The sequence below is a fragment of the Artemia franciscana genome, chromosome 4 (genome assembly GCF_032884065.1).
Source record: "Artemia franciscana chromosome 4, ASM3288406v1, whole genome shotgun sequence".
In the NCBI taxonomy this organism is placed as follows: Eukaryota; Metazoa; Arthropoda; class Branchiopoda; order Anostraca; family Artemiidae; genus Artemia; species Artemia franciscana.
In genome coordinates this window covers 5,979,007-6,006,963 of record NC_088866.1, presented here as the reverse complement: position 1 = coordinate 6,006,963, position 27,957 = coordinate 5,979,007, and the positions used below count along the sequence as shown (strand labels likewise).

The 27,957-nt window shown below is 33.5% G+C and overlaps 1 protein-coding gene and 1 non-coding gene across 2 annotated transcripts in view; both read right to left on the bottom strand.

Moving 5' to 3' along the window:
- LOC136025910 (testis-expressed protein 2-like) overlaps window positions 1-27,957 on the bottom strand; it is a 62,482-nt gene that overhangs the window by 18,406 nt on the left and 16,119 nt on the right. The window contains exons 3-7 of the mRNA XM_065701974.1: window positions 23,299-23,510; window positions 20,730-20,838; window positions 12,327-12,473; window positions 6,434-6,613; window positions 290-487 (exon numbers count right to left, since the gene is read on the bottom strand). Coding sequence (XP_065558046.1) covers window positions 290-487; window positions 6,434-6,613; window positions 12,327-12,473; window positions 20,730-20,838; window positions 23,299-23,510 — 846 coding nt within the window. The remainder of the gene's footprint in view (window positions 1-289; window positions 488-6,433; window positions 6,614-12,326; window positions 12,474-20,729; window positions 20,839-23,298; window positions 23,511-27,957) is intronic.
- Window positions 7,283-7,356, bottom strand: Trnat-agu (transfer RNA threonine (anticodon AGU)). The gene has a single exon. It is a non-coding gene; the product is annotated as a tRNA-Thr (tRNA).

Sequence of the window (27,957 nt, the reverse complement as noted above, 5' to 3'; positions counted from 1 at the left end):
TTAGCCTAAACCAATCCCGCCACACGAAGGTTTTTGAAAAAGCTCTTAGTCTGACCCACATATGGTATATACAGATACATGTATAAATTCATGAAAATTTAGGGTGGGGGATATACTTTTCAAAATCTAGAAAAGGGCAGACTCGTCGTTTTTTAATTTTTTCAATTAAAAAAAAACAACATTTTTCAATGAAAATATCCTCTAAAAAAAAAAAAAAATCAAAAGACACATCAACACCCCCATCCCCCCCTAAACTGACGCCACTGCTGAACTAAGCAAGTTTATTTACCTGTTGAAAATACCGCGACTGGGTAATCTTATCAAATACAGAACCAATTTTGGAAGTTCTCGTGTCCTCACCAGCCGCCTCAAGAATACGTTGAGTGTCTCCCTCCAAGTCACAAAACTCTTCATCATCTGATCCAGAATCAGAAAATGACTCTGGACGCTTATTCATTTCTGACATTTCACATTCTTTTTCAGCTGCCTGTAAAAACGAGACATTCATTTCTTAACATTTATTCATTTCATTTCCTTTGATTGCCGCTTTTTCAATTCTAGCATTTCGCATTCATTTTCAGCTATCTGAAACAACAATATTATGTAACGTATCAATTCATACATAAAAAAGAGTGCAAAACTGTTACACAGAAAGCATTTTATTCGTAAAGAAGAAGAAGAACAAAAAAAAAAAAAAAATTATGAAGAAGCCTTGACAACTCTTATTCCGAATCCTTGAGATCAGCTGTAACCTATATTTTAGTCTAGTGAGAGTGAAAGCCATTAGGTATAATGTAAAATGTTAACTTTTTTTTATAACAATTAGAAAATGTATAAAACGCTGCATAAATACATGATACTAAATGACATATTTAACGAAAACAAGAAAGAATAAATTAAAAATGCGTAACATTCTCTCCATGCTAATCAGTGGCGTAAATTCGTGAAAATTTAGGGGGGGGGGATATGTATTTTTTTAAATCTAGGAGAGGAAATTTGTCATTTTTCAAAATTTTTTCAACGAAAATACTTTGAAAATATCCCCCAAAGAAGTGTTTTCCAAAATCTAGAGGGGGGAAGACAAAAAATATAGGTGGGGACTTTTCAACTCCCAATCAACAACATTGATGCATTAGGTACATCCTTGGGTCATATATCCTCTAAACTGAATTCTTGGGACCAGCCAGGCTTTTATGGGCTTCCGACAGTTCCGGATTTAAGACTGCCAATAGCAACCTTAATTTATATTCAGTTATTACTCTAAACATTCTGCTTACCCCCAAAGCTATTCCATATACAAGCGTATTTATAGACCATCATAACGATTCCCAAAGTCAGGTGAATATAGCTAAAGAAGTAAGTATACATAAAAAAGAATGCAAAACTGTTATACAGATAGCATTTTATTCGTAAAGAAGAAGAAGAATAAAAAAAACAAAGATTATGGAGAAGCCTTGACAACTCTTATTCCGAATCCTTGAGATCAGCTGTAACCAGCCATTAATGATAATGTAAAATTTTAACTATATTTTTTTATATATATCAATTAAAAAATGTATAAAATGTTGCTTAAATACATGATACTAAATGAAAAATTTAACAAAAACAAGAAAGAATAAAATAAAATGCGTAACATTTTCTCCATGCTAATCAGTGGCGTAAACTCGTGAAAATTTAGGGGGGGGGGGGATATGTATTTTTTCAAATCTAGGAGAGGAAATTTGTCATTTTTCAAATTTTTTCAACGAAAATACTTTGAAAATATTCGCCAAAGAAGTGTTTTCCAAAATCTAGAGGGGGGAAGACAAAAAATATAGGTGGGGACCTTTCAACTCCCAATCAACAACATTGTTGCAATGTTGCATTGTCTCAATCAACAACATTGATGCATTAGGTACATCCTTGGGTCATATATCCTCTAAACTGAGTCCTTGGGACCAGCCAGGCTTTTCTGGGCTTCCGACATTGCTGGATTTAAGACTGCCAGTAGCAACCTTAATTTATATTCAGGTATTACTCTAAACATTCTGCTAACCCCCAAACCTATTCCACATACAAGCGTATTTATAGACCATCATAACGATTCCCAAAGTCAAGTGAATATAGCTAAAGATGAAAAGTAAAATAACGTCATAAAATGTTAATAGCAATGGTCATTATAATAAAACCAGTCAATAGCTATTATACATAATACGTCAACGCCTTGCATTATAAGTTATTTTATTAAAATAAATAAATAATTTAAATTGGATGGCTTATTGATTTGTTTTTTTAAGTGTTGTTGTTGTTTTTTTTTTTTTTTTTTTTTTTTTTTTCTTATTCTTTGTTTTCATGTTGTTTTCTTGTTCCCAATTTTTTGGTTTCATTTTTTTTTTTTTTTTTTTTTTTTTTTTTTTTTTTTTTTTTTTTTTTTTTTTTTTTTTTTTTTTTTTTTTTTTTTTTTTTTTTTTTTTTTGTTAATGTTGTTGGTATTGGTGCTCATTAATGTTTATCAGCCACTACTAACAAGTCTCTGACTTTCTAAAGTGGCTGATGTGGTTTTTTTTTGTATATTGATGATATGTATAATAAAAGTGTCCTCTCTCTCTCTCATTTACTAAGTTGGAGCTACCGCTACGACCATGATGTCAATACGGTTTTAGCTTTTGAATAGACGAAATTTATTTAAGGCCACCGATATGTGCCAACACATCTGGCGTTTTTTAAGCAGAAAATGGTCATGTGTATTCAATATGGCCGTTTTTTAAGCCAGCTTTCGAACAAAGATTTCTGTTATGACAAAAACTCATTTAGAGCGTTTTTTACGCTTACTTATTTAAGGTTGATAGAGTGTATATAAGCTTGAGATTTTCCGATGTAGGATGTGTTTTTTTAAGCTTTAAAAAAAATTTCTTTAAGCTTCCTTTTTTTTAAGCTTTTTTAATCTCACAAGATCTCATTTAAGATAATACTTGATGGCCTGGCCAAATGAAATTTCTTCAAGACTTGGGCTCACCTACGTTCTACTTTTGACCAATAAACTAGGTCAGATGAAACCTATAGAAGTTGATAAAAGTGACTCCATAGTGGAGTAACCCGGATGGAGTCGATCGAAAAATAAGCGTTAAGTCACGAGTTACAAATTTAAAATCTGCTAAGAATCCCCACCCTTTCTCTGAAAAATAAAACTCGCCCACACGCATAGGCTTTTAAAACGCAGTGAGTAACGATGCGTTCAGCCAGATATAATAATATCAAGTCAGAACTTCATGGAGTCAGATATAATAATATCAAGATACAATAATATCAATGCTGAAATCATCCAAGTATAGAGATTTTTTCGTGATGATTTAAGTGACAATAGCTCTTCTTAACATTATGAAACGTGTCATGCTAGGGCTTTTGTCGCCACATAGAAGTGGAGCCAGGACCGGTTTCCCTATTAGATTTTTAGAGCCTAGTGTGTGGAGCTCTATTCTGAAGAGCATTCATGCTGTGAGCATGTGGGATTGTTTAAAAGTAAGTTGAACAAGTATTTGAAAGATTTTTCTTTAGTGATTAATAGTTAGTAAGTTAGTTGTATATTGGCCCAATCGTAAGTGCTTTTCGCACTTTTCTTGTGCCACGTACCGGCAGTTTAGTTGGATTTCTTTTTTTTTGGTTGCAAGTAAAAGTGAACTAAACTGGATTAACATTTTTTCTTATTTTGCAGACCTCTTGTCTCGCAGTTAATATGTATTTGCGAACCAATCATACCAACTAATTTGCCACTAATGATCGCACACATATCACATACCACATACCAGTTACAACTTATCTAAACTTAACTAAAAGTAAGTTGAAAAAGTATTTGAAAGATTTTTCTTTAGTGATTAATAGTTAGTAAGTTAGTTATATATTGGCCAAATCGCAAGTGCTTTTTGCACCTTTCTCGGGGCACGTACTGGCAGTTTAGTTGGATATTTTTTATGGTTACAAATAAAAGTGAACTAAACTGAATTACTATTTTTTCTTATTTTGCTAACCTCTTGTCTCGCAGTTAATACATATTTGCGAATCAATCATACCAAATAATTTGCCACTAATGGTTGCACACATATCACATACCACATACTATATACAACTTATCGCGGGCTTGGTGACATTGCTCATGGATTATCGAGAAGGAGCATATTCCTCACCAAATGCTTCTTTAAGTTTTTCTCGCGACGACCACTTTCTGCCACCTGATATACATCTCAGAACGTTCCGTGTACTGTGCAGTTCCGCCACGCCTGACACACTTCCGCCACGCTTGGCACGCGCCACCTCTGCATATGACTTCCAAAAGCGGACACACTTCGATTTTTTCCCCGTTGTTTTTTTAATAAGTCCTTAATAATTCAGCGGCTTTTAGCTAAAGGTTGTGGCACTTTCATGGATTGGGATGGCAGTAGTCTTGGCTTTAATAGCCATAGCCTTAGTCATTTCAACCTTTCATACATAGTACTACGTAAGTTGGTAAAATTAAAAGTTTTGTAGGAGAAATAAAGCTTCAAATTGAATTCTCTTTCCACGATTAAAAAATAAATATAAATAATAATAATATAAATAATAATAATATAAATTAAAAAATAAAATTTGTGACCAGGTTAAACTCTTGGTACAAACCCAAATTTTTGATTTGAAGACCAGAATTACCATTCTAGTTCAGCAAATTGTGAGAAAAAATGCTATAAGACGTTGCATCATTGGCAACGCTCTTAGAAATTGATCAAAAGCGACTGATGAGCTTAAAAGAATAGACCTTGTGGATTTACAGAGAACATCAAATGGAGAAGGGCTTGAACAAGACTATTCAAAAAGTAGTAATCAAATGGATTTCCATATAATTGTACAGTGAGATCCATAGATGGCACTACAGTGGAAGCTGCTGCCTGTGTTGAACCCTTTATGGCGGGGGAGTTATGAGCGACGGACCAAAAATTATGGTTCAATATTTAAATGAATAAGGTCCATGCTGCCAGACTATAATTCAAAAATTACATCTTGATCTTAAAAAAGTAAATTTAGCAACAAGGCTTCGATGCATTACCGATCAGTTCATTTAGATAAGAAAAATGTGACATGCTAGTCAAAAATGTTCTTTTAGGATTGGCTTTGGAGTATTTCTGGGGAAAACTGTTCGATTTTATAGAGCCAAACCGTCACTTTTCTTTAGTTATGAAGATATAGCTTAAATTTAAGCTTTCAAGAGCTGTTTAAAAGAATTAAATATCTTGGGGAGAGGCATCCCAAACATCAATAGTTAGGTGCAAGGTTACCAACTCTGAAGCTGGTTTACTATTTATTATACCTTTTTCGAGCTGTATGAAGTTATTTTTGATGTATTACGGTGTATTTTTTTTTAATCAAAATACGGGCTACCTTAAAGGACAATTTTCTTGAGGCTTACCCCCCTCCCCACCGCACCCCCCGCAAAATATCTTCGGACTTCATAATGAGCAGTGCAAATGAGATGCTTTACTTAAATTCTTTCCAAATAACAATAAGTCACTCGAATTGACTCGAATTAAAAAAAAAAACTTCTCCATTGAGATTGAAAAACTTCCGTGATCTTCTCCATCGAGATTTTTAAAGTTGCTAACATCAATCTCGGCCAACTTTCATAAGACTTACAAAAGAGTTCATTGCACCAAAATGTTGTGGTCAATATGTCTGTTTCTTGCCGCTAATCGTAAAGAAAATTGACTCAAGACTGTTCCTTCTCTACGGCTATAATGAGATAAAGGTTGACGGCAAGGACACGTTCTGCAGATGAAGGATAAAAGATTGCCAAAAATTTTCCTAATCGGCCAATCGTCTAAGTCCAAAAAAAATAGGTCATCTCCAAATAGGGTGGGAGGATTTCGTAAACAAAGATTAAAGGGGGAACTTCCTGGGATGATGTAATGAGAGAAGTTTGGAATAGATTGAGCCGGAGGAGCGTGCGTAGCTATGTTGGCCTTAACCGGCTTGGTGTTGCAGTGAATTATTAGTAGTAATAGTACTTCTCCAGGTACCTTTCTATTACTGACGAGATCAGAAAGCAGCTTCACGAAACACTTATTATGGCCAAAAGTGCATACTAGCTGAAAACTTTTTTTCAAATAGGTTAATCGAAAATTTTAATAGCCCCCTCCCCACACCTGAAAATAATTCTACGGGTGACAAAATAAACAGAGCAACGTAGTGGTTCCTGTTGTGTTAATGCCAAAGCTAAGATACAGTAAGTGGCACTGACGGTTTGAAATTAAAAACTAACAATTTTTTTGTCTTATAATACATTTTTTGTATTATACAAAATTTTTACATTTTGTTCATTTTTACATTTTACTTTCTGATAATTACATTTTTTGGATATTTCTTCAGAAATCAGAGGAGAGGACTTACGTTAAACTTACCTTACTTTAATTAGCTGAAATGAACAACTTACTTTAAGCATGTTTAATTTGGTTTCAATTGCCATTTGAAATCCACCTTCATATTCGATATCAAAGTCAATCCAAATGCCAGTTTCTTTATTAAATATTGGATCACTGCAAGACAAAATCACAGGAATATTTTTTCCAAGGTTTATGTCCGATACTTTTACGTCACTCATGAACTGTGGAAACTAAAAAAAAAGTTAAGAGAAAGTAGTAGTAGTCATTGCAGTAATATAGATTATTAAAAATTAACAATTAGTAAGAACTAGTTAATTAATTAGTAAAATTTGATCAGCACAAACAAAGCTAAGGCTGCGAGGGCATGTTGCGAAAACAATAACAACACGAAATGAGAAAATAAGGATAGATACAATAGAATTTATCTTTAAAAAAATGATATTTTAAAACTATTTTAAGAAACAGATGAAGGCGTATCAACACAGAGAACCAAATGCATTAAGGAAAACTGCAAATCATATGCTGGAATAACATAAAATTTCTATCGTTTTTGAAATTTTCTATTCTAATTTTTGCAAATTTTGAATAGCGAGTTAAATCAAAAATTGAGCAATATTTTTGTTTGGCGCTTATTCCTAAAAGGCTTACTCTCTGCTGCTTTTAAATTCGCAATACCATGCTGTATGTTTAAACTACGAAGGACATCAAAATTATGTCCTAATGATGTCCAAAATGAATTCTAAGTTGTGCGTTTGACATCAAAATGAAAACATTTTACACCTTCTATCTATTCTATCTGGGCACAAGAGTCAGAAAGCACACTATCATTTTTTTTTAAACAACAATCAAAAATTTCAGGACCGTCAGACAAAAGACTAGATTCAGCCATCAGAAAAAAAAGGCACCAATGGGATTCGAACCCATGATCTCCTGCTTACTAGGCAGGCGCTTTAACCAACTAAGCCATGGCGCCTTGACAATTAATTTTGTTTTAACGGATGGTGAAGAAAAAGTAAATAAACTGACCAACTATGTCAGTCTAAAATGTGCATGGGTTATTTCTTACGTCGATATCAATTCGTTAGTTGATCGGTTCTAACAAAAAATGTTGATAAATTTAGTACTCATAAATTTAAGGTCTTATTCGTTATTAATTTTAAATAGATATATGAAAACATCGTATGTGGTTGAAAACTACAATTTTAGTTCATTTTAATGCTCAGTTTCTACTTTAAATCTAAAGGAATTAAGTTATTATTCATTTATTGACTCATTTTTTAATGAATTTCAATTGTAATAATATTATTCATTTTTTAATTAATTTCAATTAATAAAAAAAAGAAATTCCTAAGAATACCACGATCAACTGTCAACTCTTGTTCTAAATCATACGTGTTAAATTATAAAAATAACATAACCAATCTTGTACCAATTTGGTTTCTTGTAAGGTCCTGTTAAATTTTATGTTGCCTACCCAACGGTTGCAAGTAACAACCCCGAAATTCGATCTCCGGCAGCGGCGTGGGTATTCGCCCTCTTTTCAAACTTTTGGTTTTCTTTTTTAAGGTTTTTGAATTGTTGTAATTTCTTGTCAAAAAATCGAATCATCGTTTGTAATAATTGCAAATTGCAATTTTTTGGGCCTCCCTACTGACATTATATAACTGGTTACGTTCAAACCTGTAAGCTTACTCACGTCGCGAGTGGATTTTGGCTAACAAAAACAAAATAATTTTAAAATTTTCAGGCATTTTTAGTTTGAATTAAAACATTAAAATTATTGCTCAGGCACCGTAAATATTTTAACAGTTTATATAATAACTTTAGCGATTCTTAACTGAACTAAAAAAAATTTTCAACTTTTTTTCATGTCTTAGGACATTGCTTATGCTTAAAAGAAAAGAAATTCGGTAATGATGTTTTTTTAACAACGATATCTACTGAACTTCAAACTTTTGGTTTTTCTTTTTTTAAGGTCTGAGTTGTTGTAATCCCTTGTTAGAATATATATACAAATATTTTTGCAATTACTAGTTTTTTGCTCTTTACGCAATTTAATGTCTTTTCATACTGAGTTATTCAAAGATATTTGATTATTACAGCAAGTCCAATTTCCAACAATGATTTCTAGTAAGCTCCAAACTTTTTGTTTTTTTAAGGTATTTAAATTGTCGTAATTCTTTGTCAATTGCTTTTTAAGCAATTGAATATAAACTTCTCCATACATGAAAATCTTCAATTTTTCCACCTAGTGTGACAAGTCAAACAACGTCATTGCAATAATGATGATTATAAAAATGACGTCACTTTCATAATTCTTTTTCGTAAAATTAAAACTTTTAATAAATTTTATCAAACTTCTGACCTATCTAGATCGTTTTTTTCGGCCAAAATATCCCAGGCTGCTAATTTCCCCGAAAATATATGGAATTATTCTATTTGTAAATAGATAAAGATAAAATAAATATTTCGAACTGAAATAAATCAACTTCAAATTTCAGTAAACTTCGTTAAATTTCAATTCAAATAAATCAAAGCTGGTAAAATAAAATTTGCAAAAACTATCAGTAATCATTTTGAATCTGCCTCTAAAATACCAATCTAAAATTAAATATAATATATCTATAAAGTTATATCGTATAATCTATAATATATCTATAAAGTTATAAAGTATAATCTAAAAAGTTCATTAATAAAATATAGAATAAAACGTGCAAATTGATAATACTCGACCAAAGCTCCTAGCATCAGATTTTTGTATTTTTGTACCTACCGTAATCACAACTCCAACTGACAGAGGTCATACTTGGACCCCCAAACCAGACGGGTGCAGAGAGTACGGGTGTAGAGAGTACAAATTTTATTGAGATAATTGACATAAAATAGTTAACATAATAATTATAGCACATAATAAATTTATTACTTAAAATATATTTCATTTTACTAAATAAATTTCAAACAAAATGAAATTTCGAATTTTGAATAATTGAAATAAATAAATAATTATATTCACAAATAGAACTATTTATATAGTTATGTTTATCAATAAATAGATAAAATAAACAAATAATTCAAAATAAAATATGTAATTTTCAAATTTCAATAAGTTTCAATAAAAATAAATTAAACAAATAAAAGCTAGTAAAATAAAACTTGTAAAAATTACGGTATTTATTTTAACCTTTTTTAAATTAATTTCTGTTAACTTCTTTATTTTTTTTATTTAATTATTTTTAATCTTTTTAAATTATTCTTTTTTAATCTCCACCTAAAACGTCTAAAATAAAATAGCCCCTAAAATAAAATATGAGAATTAGCTCCTGGCATAAGATTTTATATAAAACTTTCAATAACACAAAGTTTCCAGAAACTTCCTTGCCCGCTTTCCAAGAAATATTTTTTCTTATCTTTTAAGTCGGTTTAATCGATTTCAAGAAAGAATTACTCAGTTTGAAAATAATGAGGCTTGAAACAAACCACCAACGAAGATCCACTTTTGACCAATAACATTGTGTATAAAACTGAGGGTATCATTTTTTTTACCGTTACCAGTCAGAGATACTGGCTCAACGGTAGTAAAATTACATTTTCTGTCCGAATTTACCGTTATTTATCTTCAACCTTACACACGTATTCTAATTTAGTCAAGCAAAGGAAATGGTCAAATCTTTTGTCTAGGCAAGGTGACAAGGTACCATTGTCACGGAGATTCAGCCTCAAATTAGGCAACTGATTCAGTCTCATTTTAAGCAAAAAAAAAATCAACTTTGTTTGTTTTGTCAAGAAATTTATTCGGTTGACAAACTTTAACTTTACCAAGCAACTCGGCAACTTTTCTGCATTATTGGTAATTATAGCTTTATTGATACAATTTAAGGACATTGCCAGGAAAGTCGCCCTCTCAAAAAAATCATCTACACCAGGTGGCAAACTTAACTTTTACTAAGCAACTAGGCAAATTTTGTCTGTATATTTGGCAACTTAAATTTTAGTGATACAATTCAAGCACAATGCCAGGAAGGTCGCCCTCTCTACAAAACCATCTACAACAGGTGGCAAACTCAACTTTTATCAAACAACTAGGCAAATCTTGTCTGCATATATGGCAACTTTAACTTTGCTGATACAATTCAAGGACTTTTCCCGAGGGGTCACTCTCTCTCTAAAAATCATGTACACCAGGGAGCGGGTACGAAACATGGCAGAACTGTGCCAAGCATTTAAAGTTTAAGAGAAAAAAACGTGTTTAATTAACCAAGCAGTGAACAAAACGTACTAAAAACAAAACAACAAAAACATTAACTAAAAATTTTCCATTTAACTTCACCTCCGGGAGTCTTTATCAGGGAGGGGGGAGAAAAAAATTAAATCGTTAGAGAAAACCATAACAAGAAAAAAGACAAAACAAATAAATTGAACTCACACTCTAAACAATTCCAGAACTGCAAAAAGTGTAATTGTCTACCTAATCACCAACAACCATATGTCACTAGTATAACAGATAGTTATTATAACTTAAAAACTAGTTTTTATTCTTAATAGATTTCATTTGCCAATCTGACTTTAAAGAGAGGAAATATCTGTTGCATTAGTTACATAAAGTTGTCGGTGATTAGGCAGACAATTACAGTTTTTGCAGTTCAGGAATTGTTTAGAATGTGAGTTTTATTTATTTGTTTTGTCTTTTTTCTCTTTTTCTTGTTGTGTTGCTGTTCTTTATGATTTGAATTTATTTCTGTTTTCTCTTCTTTTTTTTCCTGTCGATAAAGACTCCCGGATGTGGAGCTGAAATAATTCAGAAATATTTTAATTAATGTTTTAGGTTGTGTTTTGTTTTTAGTACGTTTTGTTCACTACTTGATTAATTGAACACGCTTTTCTATCTTAAATCTTAAATGGAAAAGCAGTGGGGTCTAAGAAGTTATCTAAGCATTTTTGAACCCCACCCAGCGTGGCAACACTGTGCAGCACACGTGACGTTTAGAGATGCAGATCAGGTGGCGAAAGTCAGCGCCTCCTTGATATTCCTTATCACTGTATTTTTTTTTTTTTTTTTTTTTGCATGAACCTGGTGTTGCTCCTAAATATAAATGTATTTGAGCCTAAATGTATGTATAAATGCACATTTGTATTCTAATTTTAACCAAAAATAAATGAAAAGAAAAGGTTTTTTTCAATCAGATATAGTCAAGTAATCCAAATCTAAAAGGTTGACAAATACGCACACTTTTATCTATTTTATTTAGAATGAAAATATAAGCTCTAAGATAAAAAAAAATATTACTAAAAAACCGTACAAACTTTTTAGATATTTTGCGTATTATCATAAATTTGGACGAATTTTCCAATGGGAGAATTTTTTTCTTTAATTTTAAACGGAAAAGCAATGGAGTCTAAGAAATTATCTAAACATTTTGGGACATCGCTAAGGGCGGCAACACTGTGCAGCACGCTTGACGTTTAGAGATGTAGATCAGGGGGCGGAAGTCAGCGCCTACTTGATATTCCTTATCACTCTTTTTTTTTTCTGCATGAACCTACTGTTGCTCCTAAATTTAAATGTATTTGAGCCTAAATGTATGTATAAGTGAACATTTGTATTTATAATTTTAACCTAAAAATAAATGAATAGCCAAGGTTTGTTTCAATAAGATATAGTCAACTAATCCAAATCCAAAAGGTTGAAAAATACTTACACTTTTATCCAATTCTATTGAATGAATGGTTACATATACTCTAAGATTTAAAAAAAAAATTACTAAAAAACCGTAATAACTTTGTAGGTATATCACGTATTATCATAAATTTGCGAAATTTACCTTCCGCAGACTATATTATTAGCATCATCTTCGTGGTGAATGGGAGGGTGGTTTGGGGTTAAGTCTTCACACAGCTTCTTTCCATTCGACAAGTTCTGTTCAAAAATCAAAGAGAATTAATTACCTTTATCCTTAACAGCTTTTTCTCCATCTTCTTTTTAACATATTCTTTCCACCTTTCGGTTGTAAGAAAATCATACAGAATTCTTCCTTTGAATGCATTAAACCATAATAACGGATCTTGTCCGCATTCTAAATCCTCTGCCTTGACCTAAAAAACGAAAAACTAAGTTACTAAACAGAATGAACAAAGGGAAAATTGAAAAGCAGTTAAATTTCTTCCGTTTTTTGCGAATTCGAAAATTCAAATTTCATGAAAAAAATACCATAAAGATGTTGTTAAAAAATCAGCCACGGTGTAATTTCTTCTTTTTGTGATTTAACTTGAGAGTTCTTAAACATAACAAGAGCTAAGAGCTCATATGGCACTTGTGACGAGGCAAAAAGAGCCAAGAGCCAAGAGCTCATATGATATGAGCTCTAACCAAATTCTAAGAATAAATAGATTAATTTAAAAGGAAAATCAGAGGCTTAATGCCGGTCGAGATTTAAAATAAGAGCTCTGAGTCACGATGTCCTTCTAAATATCAAAATTCATTAAGATCCAATCACCCACTCGTAAGTTATAAATACCTCGATTTTTTCTAATTTTTCCTCTCTCTTTAGCCCCCCAGATGGTCGAATCTGGAAAAACGACTTTATTAAATCAATTTGTGCAGCTCCCTGGCACGCCCACCAATTTTCATCGTCCTAGCAAGTCCAGAAGCACCAAACTCGCCAAAGCACTGAACCCCTCCCCCCAACTCCCCCAAAGAGAGCGAATCCAATACGGTTACATCAATCACGTATCTACGACATTGGCTTATTCTATCCACCAAGCTTCATCCCAATTCCTCCACTCTAAGTGTTTTCCAAGATTTCCTATTTCCCCCTCCAACTCCCCCCAATGTCAAAAGATCTGTTCGGCATTCGAAATAAGAGCTTTGAGACATAAATTCCTTCTAAATATCAAATTTCATTAAGATCCGGGCACCCGTTCTTAAGTTAAAAATACCTCAATTTTTCTAATTTTTCCAAATTAACACCCTCCCAGCTCCTCCAAAGAGAACGAATTCGTTCCAATTATGTCAATCATGTATCTAGAACTTGTGCTTATTCTTCCCATCAAGTTTCATCCCCATTCCTCCACTCTAAGCGTTTTCCATGATTTTAGGCCCCCCAAACTCCCCACAATGTCACCAGATCAGGTCGGGATTTAAAATAAGAGCTTTGAGACACGGTATCCTTCTAAATATCAAATTTAATTGAGATTCGATCACCCGTTCGTAAGTTAAAAATTCCTCATTTTTTCTAATTTTTCAGAATTAACCCCCCCCCCCCCAACTACCCCAAAGAGAGCGGATCTGTTCCAGTTATGTCAATCATGTATCTAGGACTTGTGCTTATTTTGCCCACCAAGTTTCATCCCGATCCCTCCACTCTAAGTGTTTTCCAAGATTTTAGGTTTTCCCCCTCCTAAATCCCCCCAATGTCACCAGATCCGGTCGGGATTTAAAATAGGAGCTCTGAGACAAGATATCCTTCCAAACATCAAATTTTGAAAGACATGTTCTATCACAAATTCAGATAAAGATCACAAAAAATCGAAGTTCACGAAAAAAACACTAAGTTAATAAACAGAATGAACAAAGGGAAAAATGAAAAGCGGTTAAATTTCTTTTTTTGAGAATTCAAAAATTCAAATTTCATGAAAAAAAGACCATAAAGATGTTGCCGAAAAATCAGCCACGGTGTGATTTCTTGTTTTTGTGATTTAACTTGAGCGTTCTTAAACATAAAAAGTAAATGTAGACCAGATTAAAAGACATTTTTTATCACAATTCAGACAAAAATCACAAAAAATCGAAGTTCACGAAAAAACAATATAAAGATGTTACTAAAAAAATAGCCACGGTGGAATTTCTTCGTTTGATTTAAGTTGAGCGTCCTTAAGCATAAAAAGTAAGTTTATCAGATTGAAAAGTTGTACTTATTCTTTTTCTTTGAGGTCAGCAAAATTTCTGAGGCTTCACAGTTAAAAAAAGTTTGGAAGAATAGAAAGATAAGCCTACAAACCAAGATTAGAATATTGGAAGCTACAGTGATGACAGTGGTCAAATATGGCTCTGAAGCATGGACACTCCGAAAAGCAGATGAAAATTTACTAGATGTTTTCCAGAGAAATTGCCTACGGATTGTTCTGGGTACCCGGCTGACTGACCGTATTTCAAACAGTAGGTTGTACGAAAAGTGTGGTTCAATCCCGCTTTCTGGGGCTATAATGAAAGAAAGGTTGAGATGGCTAGGCCACGTTCTACGGATGAAGGATGACAGATTACCGAAGATTGTCCTTTTTGGCCAACCGTCTGGGGCTACACGGAAAGCAGGTCGTCCTTGTCTGGGTTGGGAGGATGTCATAAATAAGGATTTAAAGGAAATGGGAACTTCCTGGGAGGGTGTAAAGAGGGAGGCTTTAAATAGATTAGGTTGGAGGAGGAGCGTGCGTAGCTGTGTTGGCCTCAGGCGGCTTGGTGCTGCAGTGAGTTATTAGTAGTAGTAGTAGTAGTAGTAGTATCACAAGGGAAGGCAAATAAATTCTGGTTTTGCAAACTCGCTTTTATCACACATGATATTTATCAAGTGAATTAATTTAATTGGATGGCTTTCAGTGAGAATTAGCGTAAATTTTTCAAAGGATTTCTTTGGAAGCCTTTATTTATGGTCAGATGTGTGGGATAAAGATATAGAGGGACACCCCGCTCACAATACTTTCAACCGATAATTCCTAAGACGTTACTCTGCATAATGGCAATATGGAAAACCACGATTTTTCCCCTTGAAAAATATTTCTTTACGGGAAAATCGCAACCTTTCGGCGTGGCAAGAAGATCACGATCTTTTGATTAGCCACTACTAAAAATTAAGCCTGTGGAATCAAGAGATAAAGCGGGACGATTTTTCACCACGAAAAATCTTAACAATCACCATCTTTCAAGGAGGCAAAAAAATCACAATCTTTCGACAAGTCACTACAAAAAAATAGCGAATCTATAAAATCATGACATCAAGTGCAACGATTTTATCCCAGCCTTAACAAAACCACAATTTGGTCAGTAAAACAGCTCTTGAGTGTTTTTGAATGAAACGAAGCGCAACAAGCGTACCTCGGTGCTGGGTGGGACGTCAATGGAGGACCCCTAACCCACTTTGATTGGCTAGTCCTACCCTCTGTATATCGTGGCGTAAATCCAGTTTGAAATAGGTGCAACAGGCCTACCTTTCGGTGAAAAGAGCTGGGAATGTTGAAGAGTCCACGGGCCCATTTTAATGCCTCCAACTTTATGAACTGGTGTAATTAAGCAGCAAACTTTTATGTATAATCACCACATTTAACTTTCTTTAACAAAAACATGGGTCATCTGGTGAAAAGTGAAATATTGCATTTCCTACTATTCTTGAAGAAGGGAAGAAAAGAAGAGGAGGGAAAAGAGGAAAAAGAAAAGGAAATAAACGCTTAAAGTACGTGATTAGCTTACAAAAGGGCATTCAGAAAAGCACTTTCAAAGCCTAGCTACTTTTGGTGCTTGTCATTTTTTTTTTCTTGGACAGTATCAATGGCAAGGATTTAGCATATTAGGAACATTAAGAAGTTTCCATCTTAATTATTAAACAAATGGGAATTTACTGTGAGAAATCTGACATCGTTGGTATAAAACGCCAAATTTAAGAGAACTTTCTGTAAAAAAGATGCATGTCATATAAATCAGACCACATTGACGATTTGCGGAGAGGGAGAAGGAGAGGGTGAAGAGACACTTGCTCCCTCCCTTAGGTATAGAAATTGCATTAAGTACAGATGTGGAAGGTGTAAAAACTATATTAAATACAGTATGATAGTTACACTAATTCCAGATGTCATTGCCATAAAATACTAAAAAAAGTTCCGGATCCTGTTCTGCGATGGCATTTTACAGTTACATTAAATTTATCGTTATTTTCAAAGTATACACCAAAGATTATTTGAACTTTAAGATCACCAATTTTCCGTTCACCTTACTGTTATAGAATAAATGGCTGCAAGTTTAATGTTTCGTACACTTAAAGTACGAAAGACATCAAAGTAAAAACTTAACCCCCACGGCATATTTTAGTTCTATTCATACATGCCAGCCCTAGTTTTTGACAATTTTTTGTCAGTTTCTTCACATTGAGCTATTAAATAAATAAGCTAAACTAAAAAGTTAAGTTTGATAACACTTTTCCATAAAAATTCCAACCCTAATAATCCACTGATTCTCAAAGACAACTACAACTTCAAAGGAAACACATTCCTTCTTAAGCTGTTTGATGTTTTGTGCACCCACACTCTTTTTTCTGAATTTAGTACCCACCAATATCAAAAACTCCATTATGTACATGGAGGCCTTTTCCCTTAGAAATTAAAATCCCGATTTTTCCTACATATAGTTTAATATGTATACGATGTTCAAGTTTCTTGAACTTGACATTACTGAACAAAAACACTATGTATAATTTTATACAAGGGAGAAAGAGAGGCAACTCGTTATGTCTCCTTTACCGATAAAGAAAAGGAAAAAAGAAATAAGGAAATAAGGAAAGTAAAAAAGAAATTACACTTCCCACTAAACCAATTTAAACATTTGATTTTCACTGTCCTGGGCTCTTCAAATTTTCCATGTTATTGATTCAAATTATTTTATGCTACTGAAGTCTCCAATGGCAAAAAACAGGTACTAGAGATAAAATAATTTCCTGAAACCAGGGTAAACCAGGGTTTTCCCTAGTCTTGACATCCCTCCTACAAAAGTGACATGTCTAAGATAACAGTTGACATTCGTTTCTAAACGACCAACTTCGAAAGTTAGACACTTTGCCAAATTTCTGTCAGGAACAAAACCCTTCCGTCAGATAATACTTTACCTTAGACCTAAGTTTATCCAGTGCTTTTAGAGACATACAAGGTGTCGATGAGTAGCCTCCAATCTCCCAAATAGGCCGCTGCATAAATGTCCTCAAACTCTGGGATAAGACTGGCCTGGATAGCTTTTCTGTCACGTTCGATGATAGGTACTCAGGGATAGGTGCCTTCCTGTTGCCAGTTGAGGAGACTTTTGAAAGTCTATGGTCTGCAATAGGGAGGATGCGTCCAAGGTATTGCGATTTTCGTTCTCTCGCAAAAGAGGGGAAGTCTGATTATCTTGTGCGAGTATGAATCTCACCGTTGCGGAAATGATTTCTCCAACTGATCCTTAGGATCCGCAGAGACAATTATTCTGAAAGGCAGAAATGTGTTTCTCGTGTTCAGCAGTTAACTTTAAGTATTCCATAAAGTAACTCAGGATAGACAAAAAATTGACCAGAAACAGCCCGAGTTCCGGATTCTTAGAGTATAAAGTTGATTTCCTGACTGCTAGAAGTCTATGAAACGCTGCATTAACTAGAGCTATTCTGGTGCTTAGTTCTTTTCTAGAGTTGCCAATTAAAGTTACTATCCTTCCTTAGTGCTTGAAGTTAGTCATCTGTTCGTTATCTTCACCTCCTAGTTGGATTCCTACGGGTGAACTGCTGATTGACATAGCCTTAGTCTTAGGAGCGTTGATGTGTAACCCTAACTAGTCAGCTGTCGTCGAAGTTGATGTCTTGGAGAAGCTTTCCTGCAATTCAGAGCCCATGTCCATTTATCTGTCTAAAGATGTAGTCTAGAACTACGTTCAAGAGAAGAGGTATAACAGGAAGCAGCCTTGCTGTTTACACCTTTCATGACTTGAAAGTAGCACGTGTTGTCATTAGAGCTTTTAAAACAGTATTCTGTCTCTTTGTACATGGCAACTACTAAAATTACTAGCTTCTCAAGAACGCTATAGAGCTGTAAGACTCTCCACAGGTTTGACAACCTACTGAATCAAACATTTTCTTGAAGTCGACGAAGAGTTGGACAAGCATTGTCTCCATCCGTTGATTCATCCAGTATCATGCGTAGAGTAAAGATCATGTCGCAACAGGCTTGTTTTGGCCAGAATCCATGCTGTTGTCCAAGCAAATGGGGATCAAGGGCAGTTTGGAGTCTTCCTAGTATTATAGTTGAGAAGAACTTCGCCAGGTTTGACAGAAGATTGATGCCTCTGTAGTTGCACATTCTTTTACATCTCCTTTCTTGAATAGTTTCCCTACAGTTCCTGTCCTCCATTCTTTGGGGAGCATGGCCAAGGTAGTTCTCCCGCTGGACTTGATCATTTCCGCTGAAATACAGTCTATACCAGGGGTCTTCCCATTTTCAGTTTTTTAGCTGCTGAGAGATCGTCGGCTACTGGCTTGTCGTCACTGATGTAAAGATTTTGAGCAGCCAAACAATAACTTTCACCTAATTACTAATTTCACCATCATTACTTTTTACTTCTACATTTAACATAAATAGTAGTTAGTTACTATTACTGAATTAGTGACAAACAGCGATCATTTTACACATGAAAATTCGTCCAAAAACACATTTCGTTAGTTTTTGGCTACTAAGGGCAGTAGTTATGTTGAAACTATTGCAACAATAGTTCCGACTAGGTAATGATAAATCATTAACTAGTTACTAGGATAAAATCATGAAGTATGACGCACATCAAGCTTGCAACATTTTGTCACATAGCACCGTTTTTTTTGCGAAATCGGGGAAACGAAACCTCCGATTAAGGTTTTAAGACCTTAAACCTTAGTAGTGTTCCTAATGATCCTAATCATAGTGATCCTAATGGTGTACTTCTTACAGATATAGACCGGAAATAACATTAAAATTTTTTTGTGGTGAATAGTTTGCAGTTTACTTAAGTACTATTAAGGTATATGTCAGGACCATATCCAGTTTTTATTCGGGGGGGGGAGGTAGCAAAAGGATTTTTGGGGGAGGGGTTTACAACAACAAAAATGCAACAAACACATCAAAAGTTCGTTTGTTACGTTATTACTAGTCAGACATATATTTCACGGATGGGAGGATTCCGAACCCCTAACCTCCTTCCCTGGATAAGGCCTTGGTATATGTCCACCCTAAACCAAGCGACTTTGCGACCAGCCTGCAGCTGTATCAAAACGACAAGATGCTTATATCAATGGATTCATTAGTCTCAGATATATTCATTCAAAGAGCCAGAATAATTACCTCACTTAAACTTAGACAAGGATCTAAACTTGCTTAAAAATAGGAAAACTATCCTTTTTCAATGACTTTCAACTATATTTCAACGTATTTTTAATTTAGAAAGCACAGTACGCCCAAATTTCAAAATTTAATTCGGTAGATGGATAGAGCTGAACCTCACCCATGGAATTATAGCCAAATTTTCACATTAAAGTGAACTTATAAGTAGAAATATGATAGCATTATATTTCAAAAGAGCCCTTTTTTATCTCTCTGCGATTTTTCAGTTGCATGTTAACACTGACGAGAAGACAGAGGGCTTATAACCTTTGGTTAAAAGATTTCTGCTATGGTGATTCCAACTATATTAGTTGGTGATGCCGCTAAACTTTTTATATCGATCTGCAACTATTTTCAAGAATTTTAAAGCTCTTTTTCGAGAATAAGATCCATTTGTTTTTAGCTTTTAAATTTAAGATGGTTAATAGTTGACGCATTCTTTTAAATTTCCGGTGTATTGGAGCAAGGGTCAATCACTACGACTTGCTGCAACCATAAAAAATAAACACATTCCATTTCTTTGATGATCAACAAATTGGCAACAATGTTCATCAGATACTACTAGAAGGCAGGACATAATCACTAGATGGTAGGACACATAATCACTAGATGGCAATACATTTTTTTTTCGATGTAATAAATTATTTATCAATCTTACCAGTCTGAATATTCTGTGATAACACCTTTATCTCCACTATGGAAAATTGTCACCTGGAATTTTCAGATAAGTTCACAAAATGCTGCAAAATTACCAAGAAATCGAGATAGCCGCACTTGGACGCATCCCAAATATGTACGGAGTAACGTAAAATTAAATACTAAACAGTTCTAACAGGAATTTGTAAAGTTAAGTTCACCGTCAGGTTAAATACTGATGCTTAGAAAGCGCATTTTGTTGGGAAAATTGATGAATATTTCATGCAAGTAGCGAGTTGTTCCCAAAATTTCTCCTAGGGTTGGAGGCCTTAAAAATTTATCTCCCGGTCTATAGATATCAAAATGACAATAAGCGCGCCCAAAATATAACGAGTTTGGGGAAATATCCCTCAAGGTCAGTCCAAAAATTCATTCCATGAAAATGGGACCTATAAAGGTATTTTTTCGTATGGGTATTTTTTCGGCTGGGGTGTATTGAACCCCCAACAGGAATTGGACCACAGGACAGTTATTGAAATGAAAAAAAGTTTCAGGAGAATAATCATAAAATGAAAAACACCCTACCTTAGTAGATAGGATATGCGTCATATATTCTGTGAAGTTCAATTTTTGATCACCCTCACATTCATCAATTGAACTCTGGTTTTTGGCTGCCGCAATTAATAGGCGAAGCCTAGAATTAGAAAGAACTTTAACACTAAATTACGTTAACAAATGTAATAATAAAGCGTAATAATTAATAGAAAAAAACTAAAAAGCTTTAGTATTGTTAAGTTCAGTGCAATAAATGCATGTGACTTTTAAATCACATGTCGAAAATTCTACCTTTGATTTTGTTTTTCAAATTTATTTCAGTTACGTGAAATGTACACGCTGAGCAAATCCATTTTACCTCTGAGCAGAAAATCAATGAAGCAGTACGTAGCACTGAGGAACAAAGAAGTACAATCCAAATTAGACACATTTTAAGGAAGCGCGCTCCATTCAAATACTTTTTACGAAGATTCAATATTTTGGCTAACACACAAAATAAACACAAAAAAATATTCAAACAGAGCCAAAAGGGAGCTAAGCTCGAATGGAAGGCAACCTAAATAAATATTAACCTTATTTAATATTAATAAATTATTTTGCCTTAATTAATATTATTTACATAATTGGTTACATAATTACATAATATTTACAAAATTATTTTACATAAATTATTAACCTTAGTTAATATTAATAAACCTTAATTAGCCTTAATAAATATTTTCTTAATAAATGAGCTCTTATAACAGTTCAAAATAGGGATGAAACCTTTTAATTGACAGTGAACAGATATAAAAATTTTTAACTGGATATTTCGAACACATATACAGTGTTCATCATTGGCAGTAAAACTGCTGAAAAAAAAGCAGTAAAAAGTTTTACTGCTGATGATGAACATACATGTACATGTGTTCGAAATATCCGGTTAAAAATTTCTATATCTGTTCACTGTCAATTAAAAGGTTTCATCCCTATTTTGAACTGTTATACTTTAATAACTTAGAGCAGGAGAGGGACAAAGAAGGCTACTCCAGCATGGAAAATTCCAAATAAAATTCACAATGCTATACTTATCTTTGTTGAAAAAGACTCTTCAAACTTAGATGAGCAATTGATCTTATCTCTAAATCAACAGCTCATTTAGGAAAGGTTAAAGTTACCACAAGATAAATGTTTGTAAAATGTACCAATAATGTATTTAGATGGATCAATTTCAGACGGGAATCCACCTAAGTATTTAATGATATATAATACTTTTATACCTGATTTTTATTAGGTATAATTTATTTTTACCAAACTAATTTTTTTAATGATTAATCTTTGGGATATCGAAACAGATATGTAAACTGTTAAAACTAATTTCTAAACAAATCTAACTAATATGATATTATATGTAAACTAATTTGTTCATGGGCCTTTTTTATTCAACTCAGTTACATATTTACTTTTATCCTTATTTTTTTGTGCACTGATACGAAGACGTAAGCCTGGGAGGGGGGTTCTCACGCTACAGGAACATCTGATTACATAGGTAAAAAATTCTTGAAGTGCTTAATATCAACAAGATAATTTATAATCCCCTTTCTGCTAAAATGTATATATGAATCCCCTTTTTATAAGGCTATTTACATAATGTGTAACCTTTCCCATGGGATGCACAGATAATGTCACTTCCGAAGGAACGCTTTTTGAACATTTTTATAAAATCCTCTGAAATTTTGATCAAAAGGTATTTGGCAGTGCAGGGGCGTGCGGGAGCACAAGGTGAGCTCAATGCATAGTTGGTTATCCTTTGATAGGTTTTTGACCCATAAGAGGGCAAAGGAACTTTCGGTTTGTGTTCAAATGAGCTTCCCCTAATTTCCATTTTTATCCACCCCAAAAACCGGAAAAAAACAGAACAATTAAGAATACACGAGGGACATATTGCTTTTACCAAGTCTACACTAAATGCAGATTAAATTCAGGTATACACTGTGTTCCAGGTATACCAATAATGTTCTCATAAAATAATATGCAACAATCAAAATGAATTATCATTAATTTGCTTGCCTATATTTTAGTCTAAAATTGTATTTCTAACTTTTCCTTTTTGTTGGTTAGTATGGATAGCCAAATATCGCTAAAACTGGTGGTATTTATGATAATTTGATTATATAATAACTTGATGCCAAATTCTATAATAACTTATAACTTGTTTATATTATTAATATAAACTAAAAAATTAATAAAAATTTTTAACAAAAATTAAAAATAAATTATATAATAACTTGATGCAAAAAAAGGATGGTTCTAGCCAAATTCATAAAAGAATTTCTGAAGACATTCTGATTTTGTTAGGCCTGACTTTGGTATGATGCCTGTTAGTATCGTTAGACTAAAAACAAAGATTCTCAATATGGTTCAAGGAAACATGTGATATGGTTCCTGCAAGCCAGCTGAAAGCAAATAACTTTGTTATACATGACAAATATTCAACACATAGAATAAAATGGAAAAACAAACTTTAAAGATGATTCCAGTTTAATGAGAACAAAACATCATTTGCTAATATAATAAGTGACAACCCTATATACCAATGACTTTAGATGCCAAGACTCACCAACGGTCTTTAGTTCTATCTGTCCGGGCAAATAATATAAGATTCTTTTCTTCGCAGCAATCTTGCTCGATCAGTTCAAATTCTCCAGGGTCTGGTTGCACTTCCGTTTGTGTTTCGGTTTGACGGTCAGGAAAAGTTATACTAATAGGATAGCGCTTATTCCATACTCGCAAACCTGACAAGTTTTTAGGCAGTAAGGTAACGTAAGCATCCTGAAATTAAGAAAATGATAAATTGTGAGATTGATTAAATAAAGCCTGTTTTTACTTCGATTCTAAAATTGATTCCTTACTTCAAGAAACCAGACCAAAGTTGTTTGTCAGTTTGGCATTTTTCAGAGAAGAAAAAGAAGAAAGGAATAAGCACATTGCGTACATTTTGATGAAAACAAGCAAAATCTCAACACATCTTTCCATAAATTCTAATTTGTAATCAAAATTGCAAGCAGCCTTAAAAAAATATAGAAAACTGACTAAAAACAAAATCATTTTTTATGTAAATGGTATAACCTTATACCCTGTATTGGTTCTGGGACCATTAATTTTCCTCAGATGACTTGAAATAATTATTTCAATGACTTGAATAATATGAAAATTGTAATTTGGAATGTTACGACGTAAAAAACAACTATCGTACTGACATTTTGACTGACAAAATTCAGACTCTTTGAACTGGACTTAGTGGGGGTTTCAGAAATAAATGTCCCTGCGATAGTAAACATGAAATTGGGTGATATACAATTTATTTACTCGAGCAATATACAATTTATATACTCAGACATGAAGGATGGGGTGTATAGGCAGGGAGTAGGGCTGATATTGAAAAAGGAATCTGCCAAGTATTTTTTAGGTTGGGAAGACATTAATAAAAAAAAAAGCTAGCTGCTCATTTTACTATTAAAAAGGGCAGGGTATCAGTCATAGTAGTACATGTCCCTTTAGAGCCGATTGATGGAGATAGTAGTGACTCAGATAAATTGTATTTACAGCTACAGGAACATATAGACAGGGACCCAGGGAGAAAGAGTCTATAGTGTTTTTACTATGGGATTTAAATGGCCAGGTCAGTAGAAAAAGGGATGGCAGGAATCCTAGCCTAGGTAAATTCAGTATAGGCAAAGAAAATAATAGCGGTTATTGACTGCTGCAATTTTGTAGGCATAACAATCTGATTATAACCAATGTAGTGCCTGGACGTAAAAATGGCCGATAAATTAGCATGGTATTCGCATGATGGTAAGACGGCTAACCTTATTCATTATGTTACCGATAAAAATGACCGATAAGTTAGCATGGTATTCACATGATGGTAAGACGGCTAACCTTATTCACTATGTTACTATAAATTGAAGGCTGGCAGGGACGATACAAGATACTAGGTTGGGTAGGAGTGCTGTTACTGATGTTAAAAATAAAGATCACCATCTATTAAAGACTAGGGCAAATCTAAAGCATAAATTTAGGAAGAGTGACTACCTTCCTGTAAGTGACAGGAAGGTCATGTACCATGACCTTGGTACACTCCAGTATAAGAATTTGAGAGAAACATTCCAGGAGCAGTTGAATACTAAATTTGAGGGTCTAAAATTTGACAATGTGAAAGATAGATGGAATAATTTGAGGAAGTTGCAGATGGAGGAAAGTTAGAAACGTAGCTAGGAATATTAGTGAAAATGATTTGATTTTAGTAGAGAGGAAGAGGGGAATGGAAAAGAAATATTTGATTGATAGCATATGAAAATAAGAGGAATGTAAGGAAAGTGGAGAAAGGATTAAAATATGAATTAAGGAGGTGTGAAGAGGAGGCCATGGATAAAATTACTGAAGATCTGGAAGACGTAGCCAGAAGGAATAGTAATAAAATATTGTGCCGGCATATTAAAAGTCTGAGAGGAAACAGTCAATCTGGACTAGAACCCGTTAAAGCAGGAACGGGACCACAATTAGTAATAAGGAAAGAGTTAAATGTAGATTCACATGGAAAGAGTCAGGTTCATTAAAAACGAATATAAAATTAAATAAAAGAATCAGATAAATATGAACTTGAATTTTATTTGAATTGACATAGCAGAATTTATAGAAATCAAATTGGAACAAAGAAGACAGATAAACTCGATGTGTCTTCTTCAACATAAGAAACAAGCAACAACAAAAACAAAAATATGTCTGTACCAGTATGCATCTGAATGTAATATTTTTATAGTACAAGGAGAAACATTTAATTGCCACAAGGTATTGAACGTATTTAATATGCATTCAGCGTTTAATATACTACAAGGAGGCTAAAGGTTTGATTCTAATTGAATAAAACAAATTAAAAACTTTTTTATAATAAATAAAATTGAACAAGTAAAAGTTAAATAGTGTAATAAGTATCTTCATTTCAATGCTGTAATAATTGGAAAATAGAATATTTGTAATATAATTTACTTTCAGTGAAGCGCCAATGACAAAGTAGGTTTAGATTTTTAAAGTTAGGAAAAGAGGCAGTGGCTAAGTTCTTGTTTGTAGTGAAACTAAATTTGTCGTGAATGGTCTTGGGAAGAAATAAGGTTAAACTAAATATTTGATATATAATGATATCAACTGATGAAAAGCCCATCAAATCAAAATTTGATTTTACTGTAATTTCCTTTTTTATTTTCATTGTTGTAATAAGTACGTTGTAATAAGAGTGTTGTAATACGTTGTAATAATAGTGTTGTAATAAGAAAATGTTTGAAATAAAGCACCATTTTCAGCAAAGCGCCAATGACCAAGTAGGTTTTAGACTTTTACAGTTAGGGAAGGAGGCAGTACCCATATTCTTCTTTGAATTGATTTTTGTTTGCTTCAATCTTCATTCGCATATTTAATTAAAGCTTTATTCGTTTTAAGGTTTATTGATCCAAATATATAATTACATGTTGTATGTTTGTTTGCTATGATTGTTTATTTAGTTTCTGTTCGTTTTGGGTTTCATTTATGCTACAATAGTAAAATATTTGTGTCCGTTCTAAGCTTGATTTGCATATTCAATTTAAGCTGTACTCGTTTTAAGATTTGTTTATTCATTTATATTAGTACAACAAAAGAATAAAAATAAAAGAAATACGAAACCAGAAGAATGGAACAACAAGAATAATGCAAGAAGATATAAAAAAAACTAGAAACAACATTTCTTAAAAGGAAAATCAAAAACAATTGACCCCCCTCCCACACAAAAAAAGCAAACCAAATGTATTTAAGCTACTCCAATCCCATCCAGGTAATAAGAGTCCAGCCAAATGCAGGTTAGATTTTAATTATTGTTAGTTTTAATGACGAACAATTTTGATTTTCACCTTTTCTTCTTCACTTGATTAGTCACAACTCCTTTTTTCTTATTGTTAGACGTTTCTGTTCTTTCCTGGTTTTTATCGGTATTGAACATGCCTCGTTTGACGCGAATTATTTATTGAAAAAACTAGCGTTATTTTTTTATCTTCCTGAAACACAATGGACGTTTAATAAAAATAATATTTTTTTTTTATTTGCAATCATCTGTTATGAAAGAGTGTCGGTGGTTGCAGAGTGGGGAGAGGCAATGCTGCCTAAGTCCATCTTGACGGAGCCGGATTTCCCGGCATGATCTGATAAACAAACAGAAATTAAAATTTAAAAAAATAAGTCTCTTCAACTTAAAGTACAGATCAACATTGAAAAAGAAAAAAATTAGCCCATACATGAGTGGGGATGCACCCTCCTAAGTCCCTTGCTCATTAAACTAACGTCTCTATTGCTTTGACAAAACTTTTTATTCTAATTAAACGGCCGTAGCGTTTATTAAGTTTTTATCAAGGAATTGGAAAAAAGTCAACTATAGCATAAGAGAGAGGGGTTAAGAGGGGGAAGCCCCCTCATATAGTGAAAAATTTCGTTTATTTAAAGTTTTCATGTAGGTCCTTACTTTTAGCTGAAAAACTTGTTTTCTATTTAATTTAATAAGTGGGTTACTATATTGAAATAAACAACACATCATCAACACAGAATTCAGATTAATGGAAAGTTCTTCAGGGCCTGGTCTGTTTTGATGGGCGTTTTCAGGCTGAAACATTTCTTCCTAGCTGATTTATCTGCTATGGGTTGCCTCCCCGTAGTAGCATAATATTTGTATGCATGGATAAATAATGAAAAAGAGGTGATAGGCTTGAGACTGTTGGTGCAGGATTTGACTCTTGTTGATAGAAGAGCATCGCCAAGTGTTAAAAACCACGTTGTAACAAAGAATAGGCTCAGTATTGCGGAAAACCTCTCTTCATACTGTAGGTCCAAGGGACTTCTTACCGTCCAGTTCTAAGCCGGCTTAAGCACTTTAGTGTAGACTTGAAAAGACGTGTTGGTCCCCGTTCAGCATTGGTATCCGGGACCATCGCTTTTCCTGAGGCCAGAATAATTTCAATGATTTAAAGAACATGAAAATTTGAAGTTGGAATTCTTTGACGTTAAAAAATAACTATCGTATCGACTTTATGACTGACGAATTGAGAGGATTCAAACTGGACTTATTAGGAGTATCAGAAACTCATATCCTGAGGATAGCAAGCTTTGTGTCGTTCCTTACTCTCAGTTAAAACACTTGTTTTTTTTATTTAATTCAAAAATAAAAAGCCTATTGCCTATTTCGTCCCCATAGCATTTG